At 45.2% G+C, this 20,381-nt stretch overlaps 1 protein-coding gene across 1 annotated transcript in view; it reads right to left on the bottom strand.

Annotated features, from left to right (window-relative positions):
* Positions 1-3,155: 3,155 nt before the first annotated feature.
* The window catches only part of LOC106582213 (E3 SUMO-protein ligase RanBP2), a 35,327-nt gene continuing 18,101 nt past the window's right edge, over positions 3,156-20,381 (bottom strand). The window contains 14 exon segments of the mRNA XM_045704683.1: positions 3,156-4,277; positions 4,480-4,653; positions 4,798-4,854; positions 4,857-4,972; positions 5,079-5,352; positions 5,930-6,075; positions 6,222-6,332; positions 6,485-7,442; positions 7,565-7,770; positions 7,885-7,971; positions 8,076-8,231; positions 10,457-10,534; positions 11,451-16,212; positions 20,246-20,346. Of these exon segments, the coding sequence (XP_045560639.1) occupies positions 3,972-4,277; positions 4,480-4,653; positions 4,798-4,854; positions 4,857-4,972; positions 5,079-5,352; positions 5,930-6,075; positions 6,222-6,332; positions 6,485-7,442; positions 7,565-7,770; positions 7,885-7,971; positions 8,076-8,231; positions 10,457-10,534; positions 11,451-16,212; positions 20,246-20,346 (7,532 nt within the window). The 3' untranslated portion in view covers positions 3,156-3,971.

The following is a 20,381-nucleotide window of genomic DNA, read 5'->3' as shown; positions in this document are numbered from 1 at the left end:
GTTTTTGTGTCGGTAAAATTAATTATGCCAGAAATGGCGGTGGAAACACCTTTATGCACAAATATTGATATAATAATCACCATATTGAAGTAAACTTGGAGTCACATGGTGTGAGGTCTTCCTACTATGATACGGGAAACCATGCAGTTTATTAGGCTACAGATGAAATGAGTTATGAACTTCACAGGGCAGTGAACATTTGACAAATGAAATATTCTCACTCTTATCCATAATAATCTTAGACTAGCCTACCAGCACTGTATCTGCACATTCTTGGCTAGACTGTATCTGCGAGCTGTTGTCTAGAGTGCGTGTACCAAAACCAGAATAGGCACATTTGCTATTTAACGCAACAGTTTTTGTGACAAAACTATCGGTAGAGTTGAAAATGTGATGGAAACACACTCCTGTAATAAAGATAATCTAACGTTTTACCTAATGATATATAAGGAGGGCATTTGCACAACATGTTTCACAACAGCACACAACAAAATTCCAGAGACATATTGAGCGACCAACTGATACCAATCACGACCACACCCAGAGACAGATGGCTGACTTAAGCCCTAGCCACACGAACTGACCACTGGTGTAAAGAACAACATTCCATGAATATCGCAAGCACCCAGACACGAATTACCAGAAATACACACACACACACACACACACACACACACACACACTTAGGTGTGTTGGACTCCGAGGACAAAGGACACTGCCAAGGGCCAATGGGAAGTCGACACCACCTGGAGAGTGGACCGTCCCTCCACTCATCGACCAGTCAGGAGAGCGGACCTACTAGACTCAACGTCAACACACTTATTTCATTGTATAAATTGGATGTATACTATGTTTCGGGGCTCTCTTCTGCTAGTTCCCTATGAGCTAAACGAAGGAGTCCGTGCATGCTTTGCCAAATATCTTTGTCTCATAATAAACTGCCTTACTATAAACTGAATCACCCGGTCCAACGTCTTGACTTGGTCTCCTTCTCAAATAACTAATCATCAACACTGCCCATTAGATTTTTAATAGGTGAAAACATAGGCGAAAAATGTACATTTTGTGTCCCGACAACGTCACCCAGCACCGATTTTTATCACCAAAAAGTCTGTTTAGTGGAAACACCACTGGTGGGGATATTTGCATTTTTTCTTTATGCGTAGGCCTATTTCAGAATATTCATATGAAAAGCTCTCGCCAATTGCATGGAAACCTAGTTACTAGAGCAAATACATGTGAGAATGTTAATTTACTTCAGCTCAGCATTCAACACCACAGTGCCCAAAAGCTCATCACTAAGCTAAGGACCCTAGGACTAAACACCTCCCTCTGCAACTGGATCCTGGACTTCCTGATGGTCCACCCCCAGGTGGTGATGGTAGGCAACAACACATCTGCCACGCTGATCCTCAACACAGGTGCCCCTCAGGGGTTTGTGCTTAGTCCCCTCATGTACTGCCTGTTCACCCACGACTGCGTGGCCAAGCACGACTCCAAGACCATCATTAAATTAGCTGACAACGGTGGTAGGCCTTATCACCAACAACGAGACAGCCTATAGGGAGGTCAGAGACCTGGCAGTGTGGTGCCAGGACAACAACCTCTCCCTCAATGTGAGCAAGACAAAGGAGCTGATCGTGGACTACAGAACGAGGTGGGCCGAACACGCTCCCATTCACATCGCCAGGGCTGTAGTGGAGCGGGCAGAGAGCTTCAAGTTCCTTAGTGTACACATCACCAACAAACTGTCATGGTCCAAACAAACGAAGACAGTCATGAAGACAACGCCTATTCCCCCTCAGGAGACTGAAAAGATTTGGCATGAGTCCCCAGAACCTCAAAGTTCTACAGCTGCACCATCGAGAGCATCCTGACCGGTTGCATCACTGCCTTGTATGGCAACTGCTCGGTATCCATCCATAAGGCGCTACAGAGGGTAGTGCGTACGGCCCAGTACATCACTGGGGCCAAGCTTCCTGCCATCCAGGACCTCTATACTAGGCAGTACCAGAGGAAGGCCCAAAAAATTGTCAAAGACTCCAGTCACCCAAGTCATAGACTGTCCTCTCTGCTACAACCCACTGTTTATTATCTATACATAGTCACTTTACCCCTACCTACAGGTACATATTACCTCAATTACCCCCGCACATTTACTCCGTACCAGTACCCCCTGTATATAATCTCATTTTGTTACTTAGTTTATTTAGTAAATATTTTCTTAACTGCATTGTTGGTTAAGGGCTTGTAATTAAGCACGATAAGGTTTACACCTGTATTCGGGGCATGTGACAAATAAAATTAGATTTTGATTTGAATTAAAACATCAGCAGAAGAACCGTTTGTTGGGAGCATCATGAAATGGGTTTCCATGGCCAGGCAAGCCTAAGATCACCATGAGCAATGCCAAGTGTCGGCTGGAGTGGTGCAAAGCTGGCCACCATTGGACTCTGGAGCAGTGGAAACACGTTCTCTGGAGTCATGAGTCATGCTTCACCATCTGGCAGTCCGACGGATTAATCTGAGTTTGGCGGATGCCAGGAGAACTCTACCTGCCCCAATGCATAGTGCCAACTGGAAAGTTTGGTGGAGGAGGAATAATGGTCTGGGTCTCTTTCATGGGTTGGGCTAGGCTCCTTAGTTCCAGTGAAGGGAAATCTTAAAGCTACAGCAAACAATGACATTCTAGACAATTCTGTGCTTCCAACTTTGTGGCAAGTTTTGGTAAGGCCCTTCCCTGTTTCAGCATGTCAATGCCCCTGTGCACAAAGCGAGGTCCATACAGAAATGGTTTGTCGAGATAGGTGTGGAAGAACTTGACTGGCCTGCACAGAGCCCTGATCTCAACATCATTGAAAGCTTTGGGCTTTGGGATGAATTTGAACACCGACTGCGAGCCTGGGATAATCGTCCATCAGTACACAACCTCACTAATGCTCTTGTGGCGGAATGGAAGCAAGTCCCTGCAGCAATGTTCCAACATCTAGTGGAAAGCCTTCCCAGAAGAGTGGAGGCTGTTATAGCAGCAAAGGGGGGGGGGACCTACTCCATATTACTGCTCATGATTTTGTAATGAGATGTTCAATGAGCAGGTGTCCACATACACTACATGACTAAAAGTATGTTTGAAATCGTAAAGGGCATCCTCATAATTATCAGTATAAAGCAACTTTATTTCTAAAGACATTCTCCTGAATCATTTATTTATTGAAAATAAGAATTTTTGTCAACAGAACACCATAGAAGTGTCTTTCAGTACCATAATATATTATGTCATCCCTCTCCCAAAGTGTCACACAGCAGGTTATAGTTCGTCATATTCCTACCTTCAGAGTTTAACACGAACAAGGGTCGCCTCAATGCACATTATGAAATCAATGTATACACAAAAACACAGCTAAAAGTATTCACAGGGAGCAGGAGAGAGGAACATAGTTCAAAATGAACAGAGGTTGGTTTTTAAACAAGGTTTCTTAATCTCAATTAAGGCTTAATTATACAAAACAATCAAGTTAGGGAGCTTATGAAGTAACCAGCGCTTTCAACTCTTATTGGAACACATGAAAAGAACCCCCACCCCCCCAAAAAGAAGGTAATGTACATTATACACAAAAATTAAGTCTGGGGACTCACACAGTCACATGCTGCCCTCAGGGTCTGGCAACACTTATGAAAAGGAGACCATCTATGTCTCAAATGACACCCTATTCCCACCGTAGTGCACTGCCAGAACCCTTAGTGCACTCCACATGGGCTCTGGAAGAAACAAAAACACAAAAAACATGTTTTACATTACATGGGATATAGGGTCTCATTTGAGATTTGCCTACTATAGTTGTCCGCTCCACAGTTTGAAAGCTTATCACTGTCCAGTCCATGAGCCGAGCGAATGACGATAGCCGTCCAGTCAGTGACCAGATCTCAGCCCTACAGTTGAGTTGTCAACAGTCAGTGAACAGAGCGAAGCTCTACAGTTGTCCACATTCGGTGATGACAATCTTCTTGCTGGGTTTGCCAGTCTTGGTGCCCAGCTCTCCCATGCTGCGAACCACGTCCATGCCCTCTCTGACGAAGCCAAAGGCCACGTGTTTGAAGTCCAAGTGCTCAGCCTTCTTCAAAGTGATGAAGAACTGGGAGTTATTGGTGTCTCGGCCGTGGTTGGCCATGGACAGCAGCCCCGGGCCTGTGTGGCGCACGTCAAAATTCTCATCCTCAAACTTGTGCCCGTAGATGGATTTCCCTCCCGTCCCATCCTGGTTGGTGATGTCTCCACCCTGAGGAAAGAGGACAATACAGAGACAGGACCAAGCAGAGTTATACATTCTTGCAGTGGTTTACAAAATGTTTTGTGTTCCAAGAGGCACTAACTGTGACCTATGTTTTGGGAAACATGGTATTGAAGGTTATGAAAGCACTTTGGCTCTGATTATTGTCTGGTTTGAGGCTAACCCCACAACTGCACTCCCAGCTTCTCACCTGACACATGAAGTCCGGTACGACCCTGTGGAAGACAGAGTTGCGCAGCCCGAAGCCTTTCTGTCCTGTACACAGCGCTCTGAAATTCTCAGCTGTCTTGGGGACGATGTGAGAGAACAGTTCTATGGTGACCGTTCCCAGGGGCTCGTCGTCAGCGGAGATAGAGAGGTACACCTGGGGGCAGAGTTTCATATTGATTCTTTTACAGGCATTCATGGACTCTTTAGAAATGTTATTAAACATTATTTTAGGTGGAGGGGACAAAAGTGGTAGGCTAGGCAACCCACCTATACATTAGCAGACAGGGGAAACACTGACCTGGGGATTGGCGTCTCTGGAATGTTCCTGTACCCTGGACAGTTGGGGGAGGAGAGGGATGAGGCCTCTGATTGGCTCATACGACTCTGACACTCACAGAAGGTCTTCCTGAAACACTCGGCCAGCTCCGCTGTCTTAAACTTGGCTGCCAACTGTTCCACCTTACCCTCACCCTCTGGAATTTTGTGTTGATAAAAAAAAAGATCAATTCATAAATGATATAGGAATCAATATATTTACGTAGCTTTGTGTGAGTGTTTCCGAGCTATGTATAGACCTACCTGAAAAGTCAGTAGCTGTCCAGACTAGGGCTTGGTTAGAGGTGTTCATGGGTTTGAGCTCCATGCTCTGACAGATGGTGTGATTGGCACAGACCTTCAGAACCTGCTCCCTCCTCATCAGCACCCGGTAGAACCTCTTATCGGGGTGGAAGAGGATCTTGATGTCTCCCACACCCCTCTCCTTCCACTGGCCCAGGTCTCTCTCCCAGCGGTACAGCTTGGTACGCTCCTTAAACAGGATCTCCTCATCCTCCTCCCCTGACTTAGTCTCCACCTGGACAACACAGTTACACGCAGGTTAGTGACCAGACCAAGAGCTTATACATCAAGAGGGTGTAAGATTACAGAACTCATACAGAAATGTATTGAGTAGAACATGGAACAAACTAACATGCTGATATTATCTTCTATATTATTGTGTGTAGCTACGTTTGCCCGTAGAGAGAGCATTGCATTGTGGATTTTGTAGACGACTTGAGATGCAACAGATTTCCATAACAACTTTCCATGTTGCTACAAACGTTATTATGACGCCAAAATGAATGTAAATTATATATTTTTGTTAAATCACACTTTTTCCCACATAGTGTTATTTAACCCTGTAAATGAAAGAATGACTGGTTTTGTGGACTTTTCCTTTAAACAGATAGATTGGGGGAAGGCCCTGCGTCAGACTAGTGTCCTGTCCAGGCAGTGTACTTGTAAAACAAGCTGCCTCACTACAGAAACCGGTCTGCTCCTATGAGCCATTCTTGCTCGCACACACCAAGGCTACTTACTTTACTTCATAACGATGACATTCCCAGTAAGGGTAAGTGGAGACAGATGAGAAGCAGTGCATTGATAAGTACCTCTGGTAGAGAGACTATGGGTTCAAAGTCAATGCCCACATTATTAGTGTCCTCTTCATCACTCCCCTCCTCCCCTCCCTCAGCTTTGGCTGGGGCTGCAGCTCCAAACAACGTAGCCCCGGCGTTCGCCCACGAGAAGTTGGAATCTAACAATGAAACAGAAAAAAGTTCACTGAAATGTTTCCACTGAAACATAACTCAGTTGTCATGGCGACTAATAGAAATCTTAAGAACACACATCATATAGAATTTTCTTCGGTCAATCGTACAGAGAAAACTTAGAAGTGCCAACCTTGTTTTCCAAAGGCAAATTCCCCCCCAGTGTTCTGTGCCAGATCAGCAAAGGAGAACCCTTCCCCTCCTAGAGCACTGAAGCCCAATGAGCCAAATGAGTTAGGATCATCTGTAAAAGAGAAAGTAAGGAAGAGAAGACAGCTCAGCTTGCTGCATTGGTGTCAGAAGTGGGATTGTGTTGCTGGGAGAAAATAGAAGGCATTGCCAAGAGTTAAGTGAGGGTAGAATTCAAAAGGCTTTGCAGTGATAAATGTCTCATACCCTGAGTAGTGGTTGTAGTAAATGTAGTAGTAGAGTCAGGCTCAGAGGTCTTCTTGGCAGACAGGTCTATAGGGCTGCTGCTGGTAGCTGCTGGAGTAGAGTCTGACTGATCTGGAGCCTGCTCCCCGCTGCTGGCAGCAGGGTTTAGAGTTTGACAAGAAACACAACTGCTTGCAGACTCCTCATTTCTAACAAGACACGTGTCACACTCCCACTGCCCTGGCTTTTTGCCAAACTGTGCACCAAATCCAAAACCAAATGAGGGGGTTACCAAAGCTGGGGCACTAGCAGCAGGTTTTTCTGAAGAGTTTGGAGTGGTAGCCTGTTCCCTGCTGCGGGAGACCGCAGTCTGAGATGGTGTTGAAGGGGAGTCTGACTGATCTGGAGTCTGCTGCCCCTCTGTAGTGGACTGGACCTCTGCCTCCTGAATGGTTAATGACTGAACTGAGACCTGTCCTTCTGCTGTAGAGGACTGGACGTCTGCCTCCTGAATGGTTAATGACTGAACTGAGACCTGTTCTTCTGCAGTAGAGGACTGGACGTCTGCCTCCTGAATGGTTAATGACTGAACTGAGACCTGTTCTTCTGCCTCCTGAATGGTTACTGATTGAACTGGGACCTGTTCCTCTGCTGTAGAAGACTGGATGTCAGCATCCTGGATGGTAACCAACTGTTCTGTGGCCTGTTCCTGGCTACCTGGGGTTGGGATTTCAGCCTCCTGTATTGTTAAGGACTGATCTGGGAGATGTTCCTCTGCTGTAGAGGACTGGACTTTTGCCTCCTGGATGGTAACCAACTGTTCTGTGGCCTGTTCCTGGCTACCTGAGGCTGAGACTTCAACCTTCTGGATGGCTAAGGACTGAAATGGGACCTGTTTTTCTGCTGTAGTGGACTGGACTTCGCCGGTGCTGGAGGACACAGCCTCAGATGAAACAGGGTCTGAGCTTCTCTCAGCATCCTAAAACACAATAACTAAAACGGTTAACATTTGCTTGAGAGAACCACTTTCAATTTCTTATAACCCAATGCCACATAAGTTGTTTACCTATGTGCAAACAAATGCATATCATATAATCTCACCAGGGCCTCCTGTGCTTTGCGGACCTCTGTCTCAAAGTCCTCAGGCTTGTCCTTCTCTGCCTCGCTGTCGCTGCCTTCACCACAGAAGAAGGTTGAAGGTAGCTGCAGGTTCCTGGCTTTCTGTTCTTCCTCTGGAGTAGGCCTCTTCTCCCATACCACCTCAACCTCCGGGTCCAGACCCTCAACACCTGCCTCGGCCTGGCCTGCTGAGAGGAGACGAGTGGAGCAGGTTATTGGTGAAGTAACTTTTGAGGAGAAATTTCACCCCAACCTGTCCTATTCATACCCATCTCTATAGCTGCTTTGGCCATGAAACTTACCAGAACCTGCACTTGCAGCCTCTCTCTCAGGAGGATCCTGGTACAGTTTTCCATTCAGGGCTTTAACTGCTGTCTCAAAGTCCTCATCTGCAATATTCACAGCACAAATTAACCTTAGCAACACTGTCAACTACAATTACTAAACGGTTGCTCATGCAGGTAGAAAACGTTTAAGAGAGAATGTTTCTCACCATCTGTCTGGTCGTCGCTGGTATATCCTGGTTCGTTCTGGTAGCAGAAGAAGGTGAGAGGCAGCATGAGTTCCCTGGCCAGAAGAGCCTGCTCAACTGTTGGCTGCCTCACATACACCACTTCCACCTCACCGTCGGCCTCCGCCTGGGAGGGTGCTATAACACAACACAAATGTTGAGAACTCAGTCAGGAGGCCCCCTTCCAACAGAACAGTGTACAGAACAGAGAGACATTGAGAGCAGGAACCATAATACAACTATATTCATCTCCAAGGTGAATTTGAATTATTATTGAAAATTGGATCTACAGAAACTGTAATATGACTTGACGTAATTATGCTCCAAGGTTATTGTTTGGTACTAAAAAGGCAGGCTAACATTTTATTTACTAGAAAGTCACAAAACCAGTTCACTGAGCAGGTAGGTGCATGTCTAGGGTTAGTTCCTCTTCAAAACACATGCATCTAAAAAGACTGACACCATGCATTTCACCACACCGAGCGAGCAGGCTCCTATATCTCTGACAATGCTATTACTACTGAGTAAGTCAATCTCAAAAGCATTATAAACATTAGAACCATGGATCTACAGTGTACTGTACATGAGGCCAACCATAGAGGATAGCAGTTTTACCATTTCTTCCTGCTGCTCTAAAACCAATCCATAGATTGCTGTCCAGTGGTAGAACAAGTTTTGCTTGTGACATACAGAACATGCTACCGGAGTTTCAACTCTGGCTCTTTCACTGGAACAAACCAGAACGGGATTTGATTTCACACTGTTGCTACACATCCTGAACTAAAAATGTGTGTGACAGCACATTTCTGACAGGAAGCATGGCTGGAATCTCCCCGTGTCTCCGTTTAAACAGAGGGAGAAGTACTCTGAATCGCCGTCAACACAACTGGATGCTACCAGGTACTCAGTCATTTCACCCCTCCATTAGCTAAACACACCCTAACTTTCATCTGCAGAAATCTATATTTCACTAGAGTAAGAGTTACTGTTGAGTATCAAACATAGGCATGCAGCTCATTAGGTTGTTGTACTAATGTTTTGTACAGTGCATTCGGAAAGTATTCAGACCCCTCCCCCTTTTCCACATTTTGTTAAGTTACAGCCTTATTCTAAAATGGATTAAATCAATGTTAAAAATTCCTCCTCAATCTACACACAATACCCCATAATAACAAGCAAAAACATTTTTTGAATAAAAATAGATAAAACAATTTTCATTCTTTTTTTTAACCCCCTCTTTCTCCACAATTTCGTGATATCCAATTTATATTTAGTCTTGTCCCATCGCTTTAACTCCCGTACAGACTCGGGAAAGGCCAAGGCCGAGAGCCATGTGTCCTCCAAAACACGATCCTGTCAAGCCGCACTATTTCTTGACACACTGCTCGATTAACCCGGAAGCCAGCCGCACCAATGTGTCAGAGGAAACACTGCAACTGGTGACCGTGTCAGGGTTGATGGTCCCCTAGAACACAGTGGCCTCAATCAATCTTCAATTGAAAAAGTTTAGAACCACCAATACTCTTCCTAGAGCTGGCACCCCTGGCCAAACTGAGCAATTGGGGGAGAAGGGCCTTGGTCAGGGAGGTGACCAAGAACCCAATGGTCACTCTGACAGAGCTCCAGAGTTCCTCTGTGGAGATTGGAGAACCTTCCAGAAAGACAACCATCACTGTAGCACTCCACCAATCAGGCCTTTATGGTAGAGTGGCCAGACGAAAGCCACTGCTCAGTAAAAGGCACATGACAGCCCCCTTGGAGATTGCCAAAAAGGATCTAAAGGACTGACCATTAGAAACAAGATTCTCTGGTCTGATGAAACCAAGATTGAACTCTTTGACCTGAATACCAAGGTTCACGTCTGGAGGAAATCTGGCACCATCCCTACAGTGAAGCATGGTAGTGGCAGCATTAAGGCGGTGGGAAGTTTTTCAGCGGAAGGGACTGGGAGACTAGTCAGGATCGAGGGAAAGATGAACAGAGTGAAGTACATAAAGATCCTTGATGAAAACCTGCTCCAGAGCGCTCAGGACTGGAGGGTAGGTTCACTTTCAACAAAGTAGTGAGTAAAGGGTCTGAAAACTTATGTAAACGTAATATTTGTTTATTTTTTGCAAAAATGTCTAAACCTGTTTTTGCTTTGTCATTGTGTGTAGATTGAGGGGAACAACAATTTCATCAATTTTAGAATAAGACCAACGTAACAAAATGTGGGAAAAACATCAACGGCTCTGAATACTTTCCAAATGCACTGCATGTTCCACTCGTTGCGTGCGGGTTAAGACCGGCTACCAGGCAAGGCCAGACAGGTGACAGCTGTGTAGGTGACGTGTCACAGCACACACAGTGTAGTGACAGAGTACCTGGGGGCTCAAATTGGGTGGATGAGGTGCTGGTCCAAAAAGTCTTTGGGTTATCTTTGAAAAGCCTAAAATCCAATCCTACAAAATAATGGTTGGCATGTGAGACAAACTAGAATTGTGGGTGGTTGGATTAAGAAAATAAAATATGTTAATGCATCTTTGGTTAGCTTCAAGTTGCTGAACATCATTGCATTAAGTAAGCGTAATGGATTAAGCCAATATCAATCTTTCATTATTTCAGTCCTGTCCCATAGAGAATGATAGAGATATCATCTTTACCTAATTTCCATTATGGTGTCTGTAAACTCACGGGCAGCGCCATTGAGTCAATCTCCATTATTATTACCTCCTCCTTCTCCTCCTAGTTGGCAAACAAACTGAAAGGGTGCATACTGCCACCTAGTGTTTGCTCAGAAGTATAATTTACTGGCAGATGACTCGGATGGAATCATGTGATCCTTCTGTAACCCATGGGAAGTCCCACCCAGTTGACTACTTTAAGAATGGTGGGGACAGGACATAGTTAGAGGAGAAAAGTGTGACAACAATCAGGCCCCCGAGGACTGGAATTGCCCAGGCCTAATCTAGAGTCCTCCAACTATGTCCTGTCCCCATTTCTGCCTTCATGAAGACGAAGCCTGCAATAAATCTTGTGACTGCATTATTTTGTATAATATACTAAATGTAATGAAGTATATAATCAATTACATCAGCTATCATATCAAACAACCTATATCCAAATACCAAATGTGAGGAAGAGTGGATGTAAGTTAGGCTAATGGGAGTGACGGTTATGTTCTGTCCTACTAACGCAAGAGTGTGGGCTGGTGGGAGGAGCAATGCAATAAACCAATGGGACATGAATGGAATCACAACACAATGGGGTCAAATTATGTGAAAACTCCGAAATGGCCTTCACCATTTAAAAACAAGAGGTTTACACTGAACCACAAGCTCAACAAAAACAATCAAGAAAGGATAACAAAAGGCTTACCTTTTTCTGAGATTTTGAATGCAGTTAAAGGCTGGGAGGTCCGACCGCTGTCTTTAACCTTGGAGCTCTCTGAAGAACCATCCTCCTTGGACGACGGGGGGCTGCTTCCAAAGAACTTCTGGAGAGAGTCTGTTCCAAAGAGGAACTTGGGTGGGGACATCACCATCCTGGAGAGGTTGAGAGGGCTATGTGGTATGGTGGTGGAGGACTTGCAGTCAGGGGTGTGTAAAGTCTCATGATACTGCTCCGTCCGTTCTGTGGTGGTCTCCTCCAGGATGGCCACAGCAGTTTGTCCAAGCACTGTTGTCCCCGTCGCTATTGCTTCCTTCTGAGGAAGGGTCTCACTGGAGGCTATTGGAGTGACCAGAATCTCATTCTCCTGGGCAGTTTTAGCCTGGTCAAAGACATCTCTGAAGGAGTTAGCCACATCCTTCAGTTTGAATCTCACAGCTAACTGCTCAACATTTCCCTTAGCTACCTCGGCAAAGTCAATAGCGCTCCAGACCCAGGCCTTCTCAGCACCCTTCATGGGCTCCAACTTCATAGAAGATGTGACCCAGTGGTTGGCGCAGATTTTCAGGACTTGGTCTCTCCTCATGATGAGTCTGACTCGTTTGGTGTTGTAGTTCTGCAGTATCTTGAGGTCTCCGATGCCCCTCTCCTTCCACTGGTTCAGGTCTTTGTCATAGCGATACAGCTTTGCCCTGTGGCTGAAACACACATTTTCATTCTCCTCTCCAGTGGAGATCTCTACCAGGTCTGGCAGGGGAACCACAGGCTCAAAGTACAGGCCGTCCCGCTCCTCCTCCTGGCTAATGTCCTGCTCCTCGTCCACTGACACCCCGCTCTGGTTCATCTTGGCCAGCGACTTGGCGGGACTGACGACAGGCTGGAAGCTGAAGTTAAAGCCAGCTGTGGATTCTCCAAAGCAGAAGAGGTTCTTCCTGATTGGGCTGCTTGCCAGGGGTGAGGCGTAGACAGAGGTGTCAGCACTGTCGTCCAGAGCCTCTTCTCTCAGGTCATAGTTGTCCCATTCTAAGGTAGGGCCAGTGCTCTCCGCGTGGGGCTTGATAATCAGACCAGAGGTGTTACTGGCTGTCGTGATGTTAGCTTGGCGGTCGTCCTCCTTGATCTTGGTTCTGTCATCGGTCAGGAAAGATTTAAGATCTTTCAGGCCGGACTTCATCTCCTCTGCCTTCTGGATGAGATGGGCAGTTCTGCCCGTGTCAACAAGCTTGTGAGGAGTCTGCAGTGGGATGTCTAACAGGAGCCTCTGACACTCCTCAAACTTTAGCTTGAACTCCTCAGCCAGCTCAGGGGTTTTAAACTTGGCAGCGAGTTGCTCCAGTCTGGCATCTCCATCAGAGAAGTCATTAGCCAGCCACATCCAGGCCTTGTCGGAGCCAGCCAAGGGCTTCAGGTTCATGGTGGTGGTAATCCAGTGGTTGGCACACACCTTCAGGACCTGCTCTCTCCTCATCAGAACCCTAAGCCTGCCATTGGTGGCGTTCTTCAGGATCTTGAGGACCCCAACGCCCCTCTCCTTCCACTGGCTGATGTCTCCGTCAAACCTGAAGAGCTTCACTCTCTGGGAGTAGAGGGCCTGTTCGTCCTCCTCTCCTGTGACCAGGTCCACTTTCTCTGGCATCTGGACCACAGGCTCAAACTGGATATCGTCATTCTCCTCCGTCTTGTATACGTCCTCTTCATCCTGGTCAGCTGAGGTGTCTGCCATCTGGTTTGACTGAAGGGATGTGAACAGCTGCTCACCAGCACGGGTGAAGCCTTTGAAATTGGAGTCAGTCTGGCCAAACTGGAAGTCTCCTTGTGAGTTTTTAGCCAAGTCTGCAAAACTGAAGTCGTTGGGTTTGCCAGTGAAGAGGGGATTTTCATCCTGACCTGTCTTGTCCACTGACAGCGCTGATGCATATACACTGACACCAGATTCCTTCTCTTTCTCTTTGTGCTGCTCTGCGATACTCTTCGGGAACATTGACGTAGACCCTGAAGCAGGGGTCTGAATTTCAGCTGGTAGGGTTTCCTTTGCAGTTTCCTGAGTGCCAAACTTAAAGCCACCTGCTGGGATGGGCATGGTGAAAGAGAAGCCTGCAGCACTGGGGGTACTGCTTTCAGCCTGAGGAGGGGTCTCAAACTTGAAGGATGCAGGGGAACTTTTATCAATGTTGCCTGTGCCAAACTGCAAAGAGCTGTCACTGTTGAAGTTTGCTTTAAACCCAGCGCCTGTGGGTTGAGTAGAGGAACTCTGACGCCCAAAGTTAAAGCTGAAAGATGAGCTGGAAGTGGCGGCTGTGGCTGTGCTCTTAACATTGGGGTTGGGCATCTCACAGGAGACACATTGACTAGCAGAGTTGTTGTTTCTGACTAGACATGCGTCACAGTCCCACTGTCCCCCCTGCCTGGCAAACATGGCCCCAAAAGAGGAGCTGCTAGCATTGGGGTTGGGTGTCTGGCAGGAAACACACTTAGAGGCAGATGCATCATTCCTCACTAGACAGGTGTCACAGTCCCATTGTCCATCTTTCTTTGAAAAAGGAGCAGCAAAGCCTGACACTGTTGGCTTTGTTGTTGGTGCTACCTCTACTGTTGATTTTGCTGAAGGGTTAGGAGTTTGACAAGAAACACAACTGCTTGAAGAAGCCTCGTTTCTTACAACGCATGTATCACAGTCCCATTGCCCTAGCTTTTTGCTGAATTGGGCACCAAATCCAGACCCAGTTGAGAGGGTTGCCAAAGCTGGGGCACCAAATGGCATGGTTGAGAACTTTGATTGTGCTGCTCCATCTACATCTGTTTTGGCTACAGGGTTTGGAGTTTGACAAGAAACACAACTGCTAGTAGACTCATCATTTCTAACATCACACTCCCACTGCCCTGTTTTTTTGCCAAACTGTGTACCAAATCCAGACCCAATTGAGAGGGTTGCCAAAGCTGGGGCACCAGCAGCAGCTTTTCCTGAAGGGTTAGGAGTTTGACAAGAGAGACAACTGTTTGCAGATGCCTCATTTCTTACAGCGCATGTATCACAGTCCCACTGTCCTGGCTTTTTGCCGAACTGCACACCAAATCCAGAGTCAAATGGCTTGGTTGAGGGCTTTGATTCTGCTGCTACTTTTGTGGTTTCTTGCCTCTTTCCAAACTGGGCACCAAAACCAGCAGCAGGTATATAAGTGGTGCCACTGGTTCCAAACGTAAAGGAGGAGGGTATCTGAGCTCCAAAAGACCCAAATCCTATTCCAATAGATCCTGAGCTGCTGGTGTCTTTTGACGAGTCGGCTCCAAATCCAAAAGTAAATCCTCCCACTGAAGCTGCCCCACTAGTAAAGCCTTTGATGTCAGTATTGGGTGTGCGGGCCGGCTTCGATGGGACATTAGGGTTGGCAGTCTGGCAGGAAACACACTGCATAACTTTAGCTGCATTTCTTACACAGCACACATTGCAGTCCCACTCCTCGTACTTCTTTGCAAACTGGGCAGCAAAGTTTGTCGCCAATGGATCAGAGGATTTAGGAAAATTATTTTTCGTATATGACTGATCTTGCTGCTTTTCTGGAGATTTGGGAACGATCTTCTGAGCCTCTTCAAACTTTGTCTTGAAGAGCAATGCCTCGTCTTGCGTTTTGTACCGGATGGCCAGTTGCTCAGGCCTTGGTTCCTCATCTGCATAATCAACGGCATTCCAGACCCAGGACTTGTCAGATCCAGCATTTGGTTTCAGGAGCATATCTGGCGTGATGTAGTGGTTAGCGCAGATCTTCAGAACCTGCTCCCTCCTCATCAGTAGACGCACTTTTCCTGATCTATTGTGCTTTAGGATTTTGACTAAGCCGATACCTCTCTCTTTCCACTCTTTTGTCTCCGCATCGAATCTGAACAGCTTGGCCCTGTTACAGAACATCTCCTCCTCTTCCTCCTCTCCAGTCTTCACGTCTACTTTGTCAGGGAGGGGCACAATAGGCTCAAAGTGAGGCCCATCCTCGTCCTCCTCCACATGAGTGCTGTCGTTATTGCTCTCTGCTCCCTTCTCCTCCTCCGCTGTGTTTGCCAGCCCAAATACCGGCGTGGTTACATCAGTGAAACTAAATGGCTGGTCAATTTTTCCAAACAGGTTTGGTTTGTCCTGGATCTGGATTGTGTCAGCAAAGGAGAACCCAGGAGCGCTTTTAGTGCCAAAGGTAAAAATCCCTCCCTGGCTACGAGGCTCTTGGGGCTTCCCCTCTGAGGGACCCTCAGATTTGGTGGGAATGTCTGATGTCAGAAGACCCAACAGGCTCTCATTGTTTTTGGACTTGAAGGTGAAGTCCCCATCATTGGATTTAAAGTTGGAGTTGAATTTAAAGGCAGCGGATGATGGAGTGGACTGGGCGACTATTCCAGCACCAAAGCTGGGCAACTTAGGAGGCTCAGCAGGGATCGGCTGGCCAAAAGAGATCTTCCCAAAGCCCACAGGCTTCCCCTCGATGCTCTTTGGTGGTTGGACAGGTACAATGGAGGGCTTGGTGAAGTAGCCAGGCTCTGGGAGGGGAGGGTTTGTGGTGGGCTGAGAGTGGCCGTAGTATTCCTCACTGTATGGGGATAGGAGACTGGTTGCTGGTGACTCAAAGCGGAGAGGGGCGCTGAAGACCTGATCTTGAGGAGGGTAGATGCAGGCTGGTGTTGACTGCAGGGGAGGTGTGTTTGTGGGCTGCTGGTAGGCATACATGTGCTGCTGGGGTGGCAGGCGGTTGATTCCATACACAGGAGCCTGAGACACAAGAGAAAGAAAAATGCATTCAAACTAAAACCTATGCATTTCATATTTGCCACTGAAAAGTAGGGCTGGGCGATATCAAATTAAGTCAATTAATTCCAAATATATATTTTTGCGCGATATTCCAAACTGCCTGTATTGCAAGAACCAAGTTTTTTTGTGTTTCCTTTTTAATAAACGTTAATGTCTTTTTGGTCTCGTCTCCTTTGCTCCTTCTGTGCACCTTCCCATTTACACCAGAGATCTGTATATAATGACAAGATGTACGACTCCACCCTAACAATGGTAGTTGTTGTCACCAAGGCAGGAAGGAATACGACAAGCTTAGGTCCAAAATAAGGCCATAGAAACGCATTTGGCTGATTTTGAACAGACTTCGCCTCTTCCTCTGGTTTACACAGAATCAGACACACACCAAGCCCCTCACGAAAACAAAGATGAGAGATCACGTCTTCCTCTCTGATGAGCAGTTTTAACTCACTATCATATGGACACCGAAACACATTAAGAAATTATTTTACCGTAATAGAGATGTTAAAACGAGAGTAGCCATGACCATTGATTCTGGAAAATGAATGCTCAGTTTGTCGCATGTGGCATTGCGGTATCAAGTACCACTAGCAGCATTTTAGCCAAATACCTTTATACTAGCTGTCTAGTCTGTGTTTTATAAATGTGCAATAAGCATAAAACACAATTGTATAAAGAAATTTCAACTTGTTCTCATTCTGAGAATTTAGGTAGGCCACTCAATTTCAATATCTGAACAAAGTGGACAAGCTAACATGCTGTTCAAACAGTTGAAGACGGACAGAAGGCTGTGTTCATAACAATTAAACTGTTCTTCCTTCTTAGCTAGATCCAGGTTAGCTAAAATGTAAATATAAAGATTAGCTAGCTAGTCACTAGCACATGGGCTTGTGCTTGAGATTAATTATGAGACCTTTATTAATTTTCTATAGCCTAATGCCTGCTACAAGAAGTTAGTCATTATTAGTAAATGTGCATTATGCATGGTTCTGGTTAGACAGATCCGTGATAACAAAAAGGCAGGGTAAATCATTTTGATAAAAATATTACATTATTAGTGGGTCTTATTTTTTATTTATTTAACTAGGCAAGTCAGTTAAGACCAAATTCTTACTTACAATGACGGCCTACACTGGCCAAACCCAGACGACACTGGGTCAAATGTGCGCCGCCCTATGGGACTCCCAATCACGGATAGTTGTGATGCAGCCTGGATTCGAACTAGGGACTGTAGTGATGCCTCAAGCACTGAGATGCAGTGCCTAAGACCGCTTCGCACTTATGATTGTGGAAGCCCTATATTTAGCCGAGGTATAACTTCACAAGCCTTGAATTCATTAGATTATTTCTGACTGACCCTTTAACTGTACAAAGGTTATTTAGAGAAGTTTATTTTTTTTGATATACGTAGTAGTCAAATGTTTGGACACGTACTCATTCCAGGGTTTGTCTTTATTTTTAATATTTTCTACATTTTAGAATAATATTTTATATTTAAGGTTCTTCAAAGTAGCCAACCTTTGCCTAGATGACAGCTTTGCACACGCTTGACATTCTCTCAACCAGCTTCATGAGGTAGTCACATGGAATGCATTTCAATTAACAGGTGTGCCTTGTTAATTTGTGGAATTTCTGTCCTTCTTAACTTCTTATGGATGGTGGCAGTATTGAGTCGCTTGGATGACTGACATGCCCAAAGTAAATTGCCTGCTACTCACTCTCAGAAACTAAGATATGCATATTATTAGTAGCTTTGGATAGAAAACACTCTGAAGTTTCTAAAACTGTTTGAATGATGTCTGTGAGTATAACAGAACTCATACGGCAGGCAAAAACCTGAGAAAAGATCCAACCAGGATGTGACTTGTAGTTTTTCTATCTAATCCCTGTTCAAACTATAGTGTCTGTGGGGTCATTTTGCACTTCCTAAGGCTTCCATTGGCTGTCAACAGCCTTTAGAAACTTGTTTCATCCGTCTACTGTTACTGGGCAGAAAATAGGAGCTCAGTCAATCAGTGGACTGCCTGGGACCAGTGAGTTGTTTACTGCGCGGCTCGCTTGGAGCCCCGCTCCTTTTTCTTCTGTAATGAATACGGTATTGTCCGGTTGGAATATTATTGACGTTTTATGTTAAAAAAAGACCCTAAGGATTGATTGTAAACATCGTTTGACATGTTTCTACGAATGGTAATGGAACTTTTTGGCTCTGGTTCTACGCTCACGCGTTATGCCTTTGGATAGTGATCTGAACGCGCGAACAAAACGGAGGTATTTGGACATAAATATGGAGTATTTCGAACAAAAATAACATTTCTTGTGGAAGTGGAAGTCCTGGGAGTGCATTCCGATGAAGATCAGCAAAGGTAAGGGAAGATTTATAATACTAATTCTGAGTTTAGTTGACTCCAGAACTTGGCGGGTAACTGTATAGCTTGCTTTGATGGCTGAGCTCTGTACTCAGAATATTGAAAAATGTGCTTTCGCTGTAAAGCTATTTTAAAATCTGACAGCGGTTGCATTAAGGAGTAGTATATCTAGAATTCTTTCAATAACTGTTGTAAAGTTTATCAACGTTTATGATGAGTATTTTTGTAAATTGATGTCCTCATTCACCGGAGGTTTTGGTGGGAATACATTTTCTGAACATCACGCGCCAATGTAAAAATGGGGTTTATGGATATAAATATGAACTTTATGAACTTTATTTTGAACTTTATTTTGTAACATTGAGTCCTGGGAGTGTCATCTGATGAAGATCATCAAAGGTTAGTCATTAATTTGAGCTGTATTTCTGGTTTTTGTGACACCTCTCCTTGCTTGGAAAATGTCTCTGTGGTTTTTCTTGTTTAGGTGCTGTCCTAACATAATCTAATGTTTTGCTTTCGCCATAAAGCCTTTTTGAAATCGAACACTGTGGTTAGATTAAGGAGAATCTTATCTTTAAAATGCAGTATAATACTTGTATGTTTGAGACATTTTTATTATGAGATTTTTGTTGTTTTGAATTTGCTGCCGTGCACTTTCACTGGCTGTCGTCATATCGATCCCGCTAACGGGATTCAAGCCATAAGAAGTTTAATGAGTTTGAGCCAATCAGTTGTGTTGTGACAAGGTAGGGGTGGTATACAGAAGACCATGTCCATATTATGGCAAGAACAGGTCAAATAAGCAACGAGAAACAACAGTCCATCATTACTTTAAGACATGAAGGTCAGTTATTCGTAAAATGTCAGGAACATTAAAAGTTTCTTCAAGTGCGGTCGCAAAAACCATCAAGCGCTATAATGAAACTGTCTCTCATGAGCACCGTCACAGGAAGGGAAGAACCAAAGTTACCTCTGCTGCAGCATGGCTACCACAGCATTCTGCAGCGATACACCATCCCATCTGGTTTGCGCTTATGGTGACAATCATTTGTTTTACAACAAGACAATGACCCAACACACCTTCAGACAGTGTAAGGGCTATTTGACCAAGAAGGAGAGTGATGAGTGATGCATCAGATGACCTGGCCTCCACAACCACCCAACCTCAACCCAATTGATGGTTTGGGATGAGCTGGACCGCAGAGTGAAGGAAAAGCAGTCAACAAGTGCTCAGCATATGTGGGAACTCCTTCAAGACTGTTGGAAAAGCATTCCAGGTGAAGTTGGTTGAGAGAATGCCAAGTGTGCAAAGCTGTCATCAAGGCAAAGGGTGGCTACTTTGAAGAATCTCAAACCCCTTTTTTGGTTACTACATGATTCCATATGTGTTATTTCATAGTTTTGATGTCTTCACTATTATTCTACAATGTAGAAAATAGTCCCTCACCAACATAAAAAACCTTGAATGAGTAGATGTGTCCCAACTTTTGACTGGTACTGTACCACTCTTTGAAAAAAATCAAGATATGAAGTTTTAGGCCATATCGCCCAGCCCTACTGAAAATACTATCCCACTTTAAATAACTAAACCATTCTCAATTCTTAAAGAATCCCAAGGTATAAACACATACCTTTGTTGGAGTAACATTGGCTGCCGTACGAAGGAGATACTGTCCGGCGTTATAAGCAGGGGATTGATTGTAATACATAGAGGGTGCCTGTGTGGTGGCAACTGTAAACAAAAAGAGGAAAGAGGGTATAATCAAC

Source organism: Salmo salar, chromosome ssa21 (assembly GCF_905237065.1).
Source record: "Salmo salar chromosome ssa21, Ssal_v3.1, whole genome shotgun sequence".
Classification (NCBI taxonomy): domain Eukaryota; kingdom Metazoa; phylum Chordata; class Actinopteri; order Salmoniformes; family Salmonidae; genus Salmo; species Salmo salar.
This window is presented reverse-complemented; position numbering and strand designations above follow the sequence as displayed.